Source organism: Cyprinus carpio, chromosome A17 (assembly GCF_018340385.1).
Source record: "Cyprinus carpio isolate SPL01 chromosome A17, ASM1834038v1, whole genome shotgun sequence".
Taxonomy (NCBI): Eukaryota; Metazoa; Chordata; class Actinopteri; order Cypriniformes; family Cyprinidae; genus Cyprinus; species Cyprinus carpio.
Window position 1 is genome coordinate 10,015,981 of NC_056588.1, and position 13,210 is coordinate 10,029,190.

The window sequence follows — 13,210 nt, forward strand, 5'->3', positions numbered from 1 at the left end:
AAGAATGGAGGCATGTTCATCTATTTGTGTGTTGAAACAGGAGGGTGTGTGCGGATGCTGAATGTATTAATAGGATCCGTTTTTGACATGTAGGGAGGCCATAGGGTCCCTGTTCATGGGCAGAAGGCTCTCAAAGTCAGATTTAGAGCTGGTAAGCAGTCAGGCATGCTGTAGGGAGAAAGTCATTTGGATCACATAACTGTATAGAAAATCATGGACCGCTTCGATTCCCTGTTTCTGACTGTTACTCAATAAATCTCACTTAAGTATATCAGCAGAATAAATGAATGGTTCTGATGGCTTTTAACCTCTGTTACAGTAGTGTTGTAAATGGCAGGGGAGAGCTAAAAACATCTTGCAAATGGTCTTAGTTGGTTTAAGATAGTCGACATGCTTAAAAATAAGGCTTCCCAAAGGGGGTTTTCACAGTGATGACAGAGCCAGTTTGAGTTTCCTAACAAAGTTTTCATTGACCAATTCTTAAAAGTACAATTTTTCTTGGTGTGATAAACATTTAATAAAATATTGACCCTTTTTTAAGGAACATTTTGTGCAGTAAGTTTCCATGGATGTTAAAGGTTCTTCATGGAATAATCTGCCAATAAAGAAACTTTATTTTTAAGAGTGAAGCTAGTTTCCCATCTTGGACAGCAATGCATGTCCATCAAATCCTATGGCATTTAAGGGCAAATTCTATCAGTAAGCCAGATTAGATATGACAATATAGCCAATTTATCCTTAAAAACCACAATAATAAGTTTCAATGGCTATATTTCCAATGCACATTAATAGTCCAATTATTGCCAAAGATCTCAGTAAGGAATTCTGATTGGACAAATCTATTCAAACTTGTTTATATGCTTACCAATGCCATGTGAAAGTGTCAGGGTATTATTAAGTATTAACCCTATTTCTGAGGTCCCCCAAAGTGAGGCGGGTTCTCTTCCACACATGCGCACTTTGTGTGATGGTTAAAGCATTTACTGTGATTATGGTTACTCGAATTATGTGCATAATTATGGTATTCTGTTTGCGAGAGCTTCAGCTTTAATTCCAGCAGTGGCTTAATCGCATTATAGGGTGCATGTAGGCATAGCCAGTGTTTGATTCTAATTTAATTTCTGGTTACTTTTGTATAAGCAATATTGATGTTCAATCCTCAGTTGATGCCCAATGTAATATCTTAAGAACCATGCACTGGAATAGCTTATTTTTTTTCTTAAAAAGATGTATGGAACAGTGGAACTGGTGCCTGCACTCTATATGACAGGCTTGACTTATGATGGATGCACTTAACTAACATTTTTACAAACGACCCCCACCTTCAAATTCATACGTCTGAAACAGTTCTAAAGTTTTTTTTGCCTTTGGTTTAAGGGTTTAGCCCCACATGTGTGTTCCAATAAGAACCTTATTACTGACGTCATCTCTGCAGGAGATTGGCTATATGGAGCTCGAGCACAAACTTGTGCCCTTGCGCACACACGCGCCCAAGAGTTTTCAAACTTCTGCTCGAGTTCAAATCGCGCGCACGCGAGCTCTCTCGCCGCATTGACTCCAGTTTTCCCCGATTTCCGTTTCGTGCTTTAAAACTTTCTTTCACTCCAAGCATTCACTCCCCTCTTTTAAGTTATGTTTGCCTCTAAGTGTTTTCTTATGGCGAATAGATGACAGCGCGCGAGGGTTTACAACTGCTTCACACGCGACAGAGTGGAGCTGCACTTCTATAGTTTTATTTTTGTGTCTCTCTATCTATAGTGTGTAAATATAGTACAGAGTGGTTCTTTCAGACTTTCCCAACACTTTCACTTCCAGTGGATATGGCTGTGCTCATGTGGGACATCATTGTTTCTTTAACGTTATTGATTTCTCCGGATTTGCTCTCGGCGGATAAGAGCGGCTTCAGGAGACTGTACGTGCTGCAGCCGGGACCGAGCGGTACGGACGGGGTTCACGTGAGCTCCATTTCATCGCTCTCGGGAGCGTCGGGACAGCCGCACTCCTACAATGTAGAGCTCAAAGCCAGCTTCGGCGGCCAGGTCCGGACCCGCAGAATGGGTCACCAATCGAACCCGAACCCGAGCATTCCGATACGTCAGGACGCGCAGCCTGGCCGACACACATCCAGCCATCATATAAAAATGTCAGGGTAAGATCAGAGCCAAATATATTCATGTATATAACACTTTACGTTAACTGTCGACCAACAGCATATATAGTTTTTTTGTTTGTTGTTTTTTACAGTACGATACCGATTATTAGGCATTGGAGTCGGACAGCTACAACAGTAAAAACATTGATTATGAATAGTCATTAGACTATTATTATAGTAATTATGAATAATGGGTAGTGTTAGTTTTATTTGTTTTTATGCAAAGTTGTTTTACAGTCTAAATGGTCACAAAGTTTATTATCCAAACTTAAAAATATATTTAATAAATAAAAATAAAGTAACATTATAAAGTGACCTGTGAATACCGATACTGAATGCTTTTCTTTAAGGGACCCACCAAATGGTGCTGATAAAAATGATCGGTAAGTCAAACCGATTACTGGGCTGTGTGTAGTTTACAGTTTGATACAAAGAAATATAAAAATTAGCCAGAAGAAGAAATATGACTGTTCTAAAAGTTTAGTACGATTCTCAAAATGTAGAACTTAAATTTTGTTAACATAATACTGTTAAATAGAAACAATCCAGAATGTGAGAGGGTTGTAGTTCCTTAGAGGTCTGAATCTTGCATTTGATTTCCAATGATGTTAGCAGCCAGGTGTCATCAAGGAGCAATTAATTTGATAAGGCAACCAATCTACAGTGATCATAACGTTCAAAAAAGCAAGGTAACATCTGTTGTTTTAAGAAGCCACGTGAGCCAGTTTAAATGTAGGCTACCGGCTTCCCTACCAATGAACCTTATGCCCCTTAAAAAGTTTCAGCCGGCCATTCACAAAGATTTTTCCACATTCCCCACAATCACAAACCGTATTAAGTGTATCCCAGCCCTGTATTTCTTCATATTTTCTGTACTTTGGATCAGTTCCTCTCACTTAGCTCTGAAGTACAGTATGAAATTGCACAGTGAGAATAAGAGGACTGATTATATTGGAGCCTCAACCAGCTACAGGGTTACAGTAAGGTTAGTAGGTCCATTCAGTTTGTGTGTGAGTGTGACTCTTGATGTCATTGCAGAGTGAACGTCTGTGGGGGGCAGTGCTGTGTTGGTTGGAGCAAAACCCAAGGATCTCAGCGCTGCACTAAACGTGAGTTATGACGATTCTTTTGAATCATGCGTGTTCTCTCAGGTCTTTCTTCTACATGACACCAAACCTGAACTTCACTTTAAAATCTTGCTTGAAGAAGGGAAGCCCTTTAATCACCCTGAAAGTCTAGTTCAGAATGGTTTCTTTGCTTTAGTTTAACTCTGTTTTGCTAAAGACTGAGAGTTTCACATGAAATCCGTACTCTTAGGTATGTCAACAAAATTAGCTAAGGAGTCAACGGTGTAGAAAAGGGGATTGAGTTTGTCTTATTACGAAGGGTTTAGGCTGCTAACACAAAAGCTGCAGATTCAGTTATATTTAGGGGTCATCTAGGAGTTAAGAATCCTGCCCAACATCATTTACTGAGGGATTACACTTATGCCCTTTGGCTTCAAACCCTCACTATGCACTTTTAAGCAAAAAAACAACATGAGGGACATCATTTTCATTTTTGAGTGAACTGTCCTTTAATGCCATGAGCAGTTGCTGTGGTTAAAACATGACATATGCTGAGACATTTTATGGTATCCTTCATAAACAAGCAGACAGACAGCTGCAATGGCCACCTGTGATGGAAGTCAAAACATTCTCAGTGAGATCTGAAGCGGAGAGATGGGGGTGGTTGGAAGCAGGGTGTGTATTGTTATCATAGGTGTAGATTTCGAGTGGGTGGTGCCGGATGGTTCATGATAGCATATTTTAGCAAACACTCATTATGTCACAATATGCTCAAGTTACAAGGAAATCTAATCTGCAAGTTATTGCACTCAAAACCCATAGCACCAACTTGGGGTTTGTAAAGAAAAGAAATGCAAGACATGACAGAAATCTTACAGTTAATGCAACGGACAGGAAGTACACAGGAAAAAATTTGAAATATAATTATGGAAAACAAAGATAGGAGGACATGATGGCAAAGGGCAAAAGGTGAGAAATTTCGATGCTACAGAGAGTATGATAAACTAGTGGAAGACCTGGATCAGTTTCTCCTCTTCCTGTGTGTTTCTGCCAGTAGGTTATATAAGAACCAGTCACTGTATGTGTGGAAGTACCTCCACCCGCTGTCTGAGTCTTGCCTCCAGCACACATTCCTCTTACTCACGTTTTACACATATCTTAGACACTCAATATTGTGTCTATATCCCCTGTCTCCAGTGACATTCCTCCTTCCTCTCTCTTGTTTATAAGGAATGACAAATTGACTTTTTTTGTGTGTAGGGTCTATGCCGCCTCCAAGATTGTGTCTTGGATGTCTGCTGCATTTTGACAAAGTGTTTTGTCTTGGAGCATTGCGTCAAACATCAGGTGTACATTTTACTAGTGTACAGTGATTATGCTGCCAATTTCATCCGAGTGATCTTTCTCATACATTAAAGTCAGTCTTGGTTCCAGATGTCTGTATTTGAAGGATATGTTTTTTTTTTCCTCAAAGGCTTATATGCAAGCTGCTAAGCCAAAAATATTTTTATTTTATTTTTTATTTTTTATTTTTTGTACAACATTGTATAACTAAGGATGCTTGTTACATTATCTATTCTAATTTTTCAGTGGCAGATACTTGAGATACTTTCAAAGCTTAATATGCAGAAACAATCATATGTAAATCATTCAGTCAGGTTAAGTCCTTTAAAAGTATAAACATTGGGACACAATTAAAAAAACCTTCTATATTTGTTTGAGCATGGTACAGGAACTCTTGTTAAACCAATCTCGTGAGTTTGGGGGTGGGACTGTTTTTCGGATTACTCAAATAGACTGACGTTTTGAAAAAACGCTGCACAACCATTGGTCTAAAACCTTTAAGATAACAATATTGCCAGCTACTTAGGGTATTTCTAATTTTCCAGCAATGAAAATTCCAAACAAACATTTCTGAACAAAGCTACATAAGAATTAATTGTAACGGTTCTCCAAGCAAACACATTAGCTTCGTTCTTGCATGAATCATTGATTTTAAACAATATAGTTAAATAAACTATTGTGACCTGGTGACTTGTTTCGTTCCTGAATGGACCATTCTTTTTGAGTAATTCAGTTGAGTGAATTATTCGATGATTCATTCATTAAGGTGGTAGCTTGTTTTATTCCGGAATAAATTAGCTGTTTTGAACAAATTGGTAAAATTATTGACTCAGACAGCTACTTGTCACCACCTACTGATGGAACGATTTATATAAAAATCGCTACCTCTAATGTACAGTAGTCTGCCTGGAATTGAACACATCATGTATGTGTGTGTATATAATTTCATATTCATATTCAATTTCATTTCATATTCAATATTTCATATAATATTATTATAATTAATTTATTAAAATCTCTCTCTCTATATATAAAAGAGAGAGAGAAAGAGTGAGGAAAAAAGAAAACCCTGTGTTTACGGAAAGAGGCCCTGTTTACACGGGCAGTGGAATCATTTTGGAGGCCATCTGGAGCAAAACCAGAGCACATTCCTGCTTCAGCCATCCCTTTTATTTTCAATGGAAGCATCTATAGTTTGATGTCAGCCGCACAGTGAGTGGCCTAAGAGCCCTTAAACTTGAGCTGAAATGTAACAGAACATTTTTAATGGAAGACCTTGCAGGAAAATTGGGTGTGGAAAAGGGAAGCCTCTTTAATACCTTAGAGAATGTCTCTAGGTCCATTTCTATGGTTTGGGTTTATATTGTTTTTATTTTGCTATATAGTACCACTATGGTGTCATTAAGCCATTTGTTTTTATGTTTTGCCAAACTTGGTGCGCTTTTGTGAAAGGTTATTCTCATAAATGTACAGAATCCAGTATTTCTGCCAGATCACTGGAGTCAACCCATAAACGTGTCTTATGATGGGGTCACCACTGTGTACACATGCTTTCAAGTAAATTAAGAATGAATTATGACCTTTTTCGTTTATCTGACAGCAGCATTAGATGTTGTAATTCATGGTGACTGGGACATAGTGGCAAGGATTAATCATAGGTCATCCATTTTTCATCAGTTTCATTGCTCATATTTTTCAATATAGGGGAAAAATGAGAAAGTCCAGGTTGTAGTCAGTACCTCCCCCTGTCTCTATACTGTATATCTTCCTTTCCATTTGTGTTTTAGGATCACTATGTCTCCATTCTCTACCTCTCTTGTCTCGGAAGACAGACCTGATCATAAATTTTCCTGCTAAATGTTTAATGGGGTTTGATTTTTCAGGTTTTAACACTCCCCTCACTCAGAAAGTGCAAACAGAGAATCGTCTGAATAGAAGTGCCTTTTGTTTTTCCTGGCTCGTTCCACCAAGCTGCATAGAACTTCATAGATGAAGTAATTCATCCGGAGCTGTCAGTCATCCAGGTAGCTTTGGTCACTGACATTGAGTCCTATTGTTGTACAGTGTGGAGGGACACTGGGATATTAGCCTTTCTATTTTACCACCAGGGTATTGCACTCCAGTTCTTTATCTCAAACTGAACAAGACGAGTGTTAATCCTGGTTCATTTTCGGCCCATCATGTCATATAAATAAATAACAATGGAGACCAGGGGCCGGTTGCACCAGCTCCAGCACCAACTAACTTGCACTACTAAATATTTGAGCATTGCACCGTTAAACTTGGTTGAAACATAATAACCCTACACATAAACTAAATATTAACTTAAGCCCTCAACCAGTAATAATAGCTGGAATAAACTGGAAGACCGATTGGATTGCATCAATGAGCTCATGTTTTAAATGACGGATAAATGATGAACTTTGTGAATCAATTGGTTCTTAGCAGCCCTTCGACATGAAACCGATCTTAACAGTGAACTTTCCAGTGTGCCTCACACTGTCACTTATGCATGCCAGCGTTTTAACATAAAAATATTCAAGGAAATAACTATCAATATTTCTGAATTGCTATATTAGTATTTATTTATTTTTATTTATTTACTGCTTTTTTCATACCAATTTAATTTAAATATTTAGTTAAGTTTAATTTTATTGACTAATTATTTTATAATTTTAGCGTCATTTCAATGGGGAATTTTGATTTAATTTTAAATAATTTAATTTATTGCTTTTCAACACTATTTCTTTTTACAAATTTGAAGGCAGCTTATTGGACCAATAATGATAAATGTCATATTATCCATATTCTGTTCCTATTCAACTACACATTACTTTTTGGGGAGCTTATGAACAACTAGATAAATCTTGCATTAAGAACAAATTGTGTGACTGAATTACAGATTAACTAGTAGTGACTAAGTGAACTTAATCTCAGTTTAAATGAGACCTACTGGTTCTACTATATGCTGAAGATCAGTACTGAACTAAGATAAGTACTGTACATCACTGATCTTTTTTCTTTTTTTTTTTCAGAACACAAATCAATTGTGAATGAATGGCCTTTTTTTTCAGAGAGTTAAGTGACGTACAGTATGTAAAACACATGTTAATTGACAAGCAGTAAACTGTCATGGCAATCCAGGTCCAGACAGAAAAATGGCTTATTACTGTAATCTTGTTGGTTTGGATGTAGTGTTAACATTTGGCGTAACGTATTTAACAGACTATTGAGAAACAGAATTGAGAATTGGCATGTTTAAAAGTTGTTTGAATGGAGGTCATGAAGTGAGCCTAAGTTCAGTCTGCAGAATGACTGCAGCCTTGTTGCCATCTCTTCTCTGAGGTGTTTTCGTGTTTGCGTTTACCATGTGATATGCATTCAGAAGCATCTCAGGCTTTCCTTGAATTCTTTTGTTGGATTGAGGTCATCAAGAAACATTCAGAGCATTTTTGTGTTTCTCAGACAGTCGTGGGTTGATGGGTAATTTAATTTGTCTGCACAATGGAAGACTGTATAGCAACGAAGAGCTTGCAGATAGACAATGAAAATTTAGGACTTTTGCATCGATGACAGTTTCAATTTAATGCCACTACATAATTTAAATCTAATTTACAGTTTGTTTTACAAGTTTTACAGCATGTAAAATGCAATGAATGCTCATATCTTCCCTCTGAGCCTGGATTTCTCATATTGCTCATCTGAAGTGTTTTTCCCGTGCTTAGGCGTGTGCACAGCCCAGCGCTGAAAGACTGCTCAGTCTATTTTGTCCATCAACTGAACATGGCCCAAGTGTTTATGTCCTTCGCCAGATAAAACACAACATGAAAATACTTCACCTGGGCTCCACAGCACGGCAGAGAGACGGATATGTTTTTCCTGGCCTTCTGTGCTAAAAAAATGTCCTAGATCTGCAGGAACAGGTGACTAGGTTGAGGAACCTGCTGGGATGAGCCTGAACTAAAGAGGAGAGCTAAATTCTGTTGGTTCTCCAAATTCACTTGTTGCTCTATTTTTGCATGTGATAATTCAATAGACACCTGTGTCTTATTTATTAACCACCCTCAATGTAGTATATGTAGCATATTTGCATTGCTTTGACCATTGGTCGATTATGTCCAATGCCTGCAAACTATTAGTCAACTACTTTTCAATCATTGGCTTCAGCAGGTATGAAAATTTAGAAATCCTGGCCAGGACATTTCTGGGAAAAACAGGACATATGTTCACCTTAGTTTAAGTGATTAGGGTTTGCTTTAAGGTCACATTCAGAATAATCGTGTACTTGCATTCATTTTCAGTAACTCAGTGGTCCAGTGTCAATCATTCTACTTATGTTGCAGTTAGCGCATGTCTTTGTAATGTTTGTGTCCCTATGGTGCTCTTTTTTTTATTCCACAGGTTCAATTATCATTCTTAAAACAGCTTAAGCCACCATATTAAAAGTTTGAAAAGTACATGACAAAGTGATACAGAACTGTAATCTGGGCAAAAAAAACAGGAACTAATTCATATTCATGAATTCATAGTTTGCTGTGTCTGTATCTCCACAACAACTTGTGAAAAGCCTCTTCTATTTGCTCACACTGCAGGCTTTCAGTCCTCAGGCAGTAGCTTAGCATGCTAACCCACATGTCTTGTCCAAGCAAATCCAAGTTGTACCTTTCAGATTCAACACGTTTGAAGATGTTAGAGCTGTGGGAGAGCTCTGCAGCATACAGATCCTCTTGAATGAACTCTTAGATGTGTTACACATATAAAGCTGAGCCAAGAAATGTCCCGACCACGCCGCCTTTAATTGGCTCTGTGTCTACTGTGAAATACTAGCAGACTGAAATGGGCTTATCGACCGCTCTGTCTGGCGCGTTCAGCTGTGCGTGAGCTCTTACACCCCTGAGCACACTGAGGGAACAGTGCAACACATTTAACACTGATTTCAATACTGACTTGAGGGATAAAACTAATAAGAAGCTGGACGTGTTGGAATTACCCAGCACTGCTCCCCATAGCCTGGTCATCTGAGTCAGCAACATCGCCCTCTCATTTCTCTAATGCTCTCTTTATCAGTCTTTCTTTCTCTCCTGCTCTTTGTCTTTGTGAGGCCTAACTTTATCTTTCACTGTCTTTTTTTGGTACTGTGCAGTTTAGTCAGCAGGAAGGTTTGTTTGAAGAGATGTTGAGCAGAGCGTTTAACCTCCACATTGTACAGTAGCCCACAGCATTAGTCATAAGGTTTGGTGAGACGGTCTTACAAATTTTTGCCGTTGTCAGCAGGATGTCGGTATGATCTAACACTTGTGATACACTGACTTGCAGCTTCACACTGTACAAGTTACAATCTAAATTTATACAGAGAGACAGGAATCTTTGATGAATAGAAAGGTCAAAGGAACAGTTTCTTTAAAATGGAAATCTTTTGTCACTTCATAAATGTCTTTACTATTTCTTTTGATTGACTTAATGCATCCTTGCTAAGTAAAAGTATTAATTTCTTTAAAAGACTTTAAACAGTAGTTTATAATGAAATGGAATTATTCAATTTAATCAAGAGTTCATATTTTTTATGAAATTTTTGTTTAAAATTCACTATAAATATTTAAAACCCAAATGTGCGTTATCCATTCACTGGACTGGTAGATTTTGCATGTGTAAGCTTATGCTTCTGAATTTGGCCAAACATCTCAAAATAAACAACAGTTTATCAGCCTGGCTAATATATTGATCAATTACTTGACTCAGTAAAAAAATTTTGGATACAGTACCCCAGACACTGATACTGGATTGACAGATATAGATCAGTTATTGAATATGTGTGGTAGATTTGCATTTCATGCATGTAGTCATTTACTTATCTACAAATAATAAATGCATAACATTATCTACAAATAATAAATGCATAACATTTTTCATGTACATTTAGATGAGGCACATCTTATCAAGATGGGTCATATAATTAACTATGAGCATTCAAAACATCTTTTGTGTTGGACAGAAGAATACATGAATGTAAGTGAATTCACTCACAACTTTCAACACAACTTTGGGTCAAATATGGACTAACCCAACATTTGGATTGAAAAATTAATATAAAAACTAAACCCAACGGTTAGGTTAGTCCATATTTGACCCAAAGTTGGGTTGAAACAACACAGCATTTTTAGAGTGAAAAGGACAGATTTTTAATTTTTCACAATACTTCTACTTTAATAATATAGCACTTTTTCTGTATGTAAATGTGTGGGGGGGGGGTGAGTTTTGGAGTTTAAAAGTACTTTTGCGCCTACATGTGTGTTCATTGTGTGTGTTTATGTAGGAGAGGTGGTGTACAAGGGCATGATATGAACAAGAACAGTGTTTGTGTGTGTACTCTGTTTCTAAGGGCTGTCTCACTTTGTAACCTTGAGCCCCAGAGGGCCAATGATGTACACTGGAAAAGGAGGGAAACCTAGTGAGGGTGGAAAAGAAAACTGAAAACCCCTGCTGTGGGTTGTGTCAACAGAAATGAAAAACTCCAAACCAGGGGGAGTAGTTTGTATGATGTAATCACTCTCACCTCTGTCACAAGGAGTGTGTATAATAATGTGTGGTCATAAATGCTTATTTTAATCCAGCTTGTATGTTGTAAACGTGTGTATGTGCTTGGGTATAGTTTGTCTTCAAAAGTGAGCTGAATTTAATAAAAACCTCCTTTGGAAGCATCTGGAAAAAAAGATTTATAAATGAAGCACATTATTTTTATTATGAAAAATGAAGTTTAATTTGTTTATATAGTTCATAACTTAATTAAATGTAAATTAAATGTACATAAATATTGATTTAAATCTAAATTTTTTATAGTTGGGTTTTTATGTGTGTGTATACAGTACAATAAAAAATAAACAGTTTGTTGAATCACTGGATTTAGTACTATAACATCCAAAGTGAAAGATATTACACCAACAATGAATCACCCCCCTTTAAACAAAAAAAAAAAAACTGAATCACAGAGTATACTTATTTACAAATTATTTATATTTCAAAAATGCTGTTCACAAAAATATTAAGAAGCAAAAACAGTTTTCAGTATTGATAAGAACCATTATTAATAATTGAGGACAAATAATAACTGATGATAAAGCAGCAAATCAGCATATTAGAATGATTTCTGAAGGAACATATGACACTGAAGACTGGAGTAATGATACATTACATTTTTAAAATTAATGTTAAATAGAATATTAATCTTAAATAGAAAACTATAATAAAACACAAGTGTGTATATAAAATTATTCATGTGAACTAATAAGCAAATAATCTTTTTGTTATAATATACTGTATATCACTTTCCTAGTCATGGTAATTGAATGATCACAGCTTTTGATTTAGAATGTTTTAGGGTTTATTTTGTTATGGTGTTTTTTTGTTTTATGAAACATTTTCATTTTCATAACACGTGAAATTACAGAAGAAAGTCTGGATAGAGATATACACACATTTACTCACATCTCTGCTGAAAACTGCTACATACCGTAAATGTTTATGTACATTGTAACGAATAACGTAAATGGCATAAAAATCTGGGAAATTCGAAAAGGCCAGTAGTAGTTTGCATTACTGAAAATTAATGTCTGTCGTTTAACATTTTATTAATGTAAACAGCTGGCAAATATTGCTTTATATATATTTACCCAGTGGGCTGGCCCACATTGAACAGCGGTCCACCAGATGGCCACTGCATGTCTGTAGCAGTTTGTGTAGAGCAGCTGCTGTTCACTGTGATGTCATAGAAACTGTTGATGAGATCGTCCTTCCTAACATATGCCTTGAGAACTGGGTGCTGATCCATTTTATATTTAGAAATATCCACAGCACTTAATCACTTAATATGACTAACTATAAATTTGCTGATGAGCATCAAGCTGCCCTGATTGTGTGTGTGTGCGTGTGTGTGTGTGTGTGTGTGATAGAGTCTGTGTTGGTTGGCATATTGGCCGCTAGGCTCTTTGTAGTTGAATGACAGCCTTGTTCCTGCTCCTCAACGATGTAATTACAGACCACAAGTCAACACCCAGTTATCAACTAATTTTCCCTCTCTCCAGCTCTCTCTGTTAGTCTGCTTCTCTTTCGTTCTCTTTACTCTTTCTCTCATGATCTGAGCAGTTATCAGTTCTGACCTTCATTTTTATATATTTTGTTCCTCTCCACATAAAAAGCATACAAAAACCATGACCTAACGAACTTTCTAATGTATTAACTATGCTGAAAATATTGTAGAAATATCTACTTCTAAAAGTTATATTCTATGTAAAGCTTGACATGCTGTTGCCACAAATAATAATCATCAGTAAGCAAAATAAAAAGCTGAAATATAAAATAAAAATGTTTCATTTCAACTCCCACATCAGTTAATGTAAAAATGAACAAAATAGAAGTGTGCACAGAAAAGCATGTATAATGAAAGGCTATGGATGGGCATAGACCCTTCCATTCCACCCTTCCTCTGGTTTTTGTTTTGTTAGATTTTATTTGGTTTTTGCTTTGCTCTGCTTTGCTTTCAATAATACATTCAATGATTTGTTTTACTCAACACCATGCCAGCCAAGTATATTAACCCAGAATATTCATTTAAACCACTTCTTTTTACATAACCAGACCAGCCTTGAAAACT

The 13,210-nt window shown here is 36.8% G+C and overlaps 1 protein-coding gene across 1 annotated transcript in view; it reads left to right on the forward strand.

Moving 5' to 3' along the window:
- The first annotated feature begins 996 nt into the window (after positions 1-996).
- Positions 997-13,210, forward strand: part of LOC109070464 (latent-transforming growth factor beta-binding protein 1) — a 72,627-nt gene continuing 60,413 nt past the window's right edge. The window contains 2 exon segments of the mRNA XM_042773960.1: positions 997-2,149; positions 3,191-3,261. Coding sequence (XP_042629894.1) covers positions 1,821-2,149; positions 3,191-3,261 — 400 coding nt within the window. The 5' untranslated portion in view covers positions 997-1,820.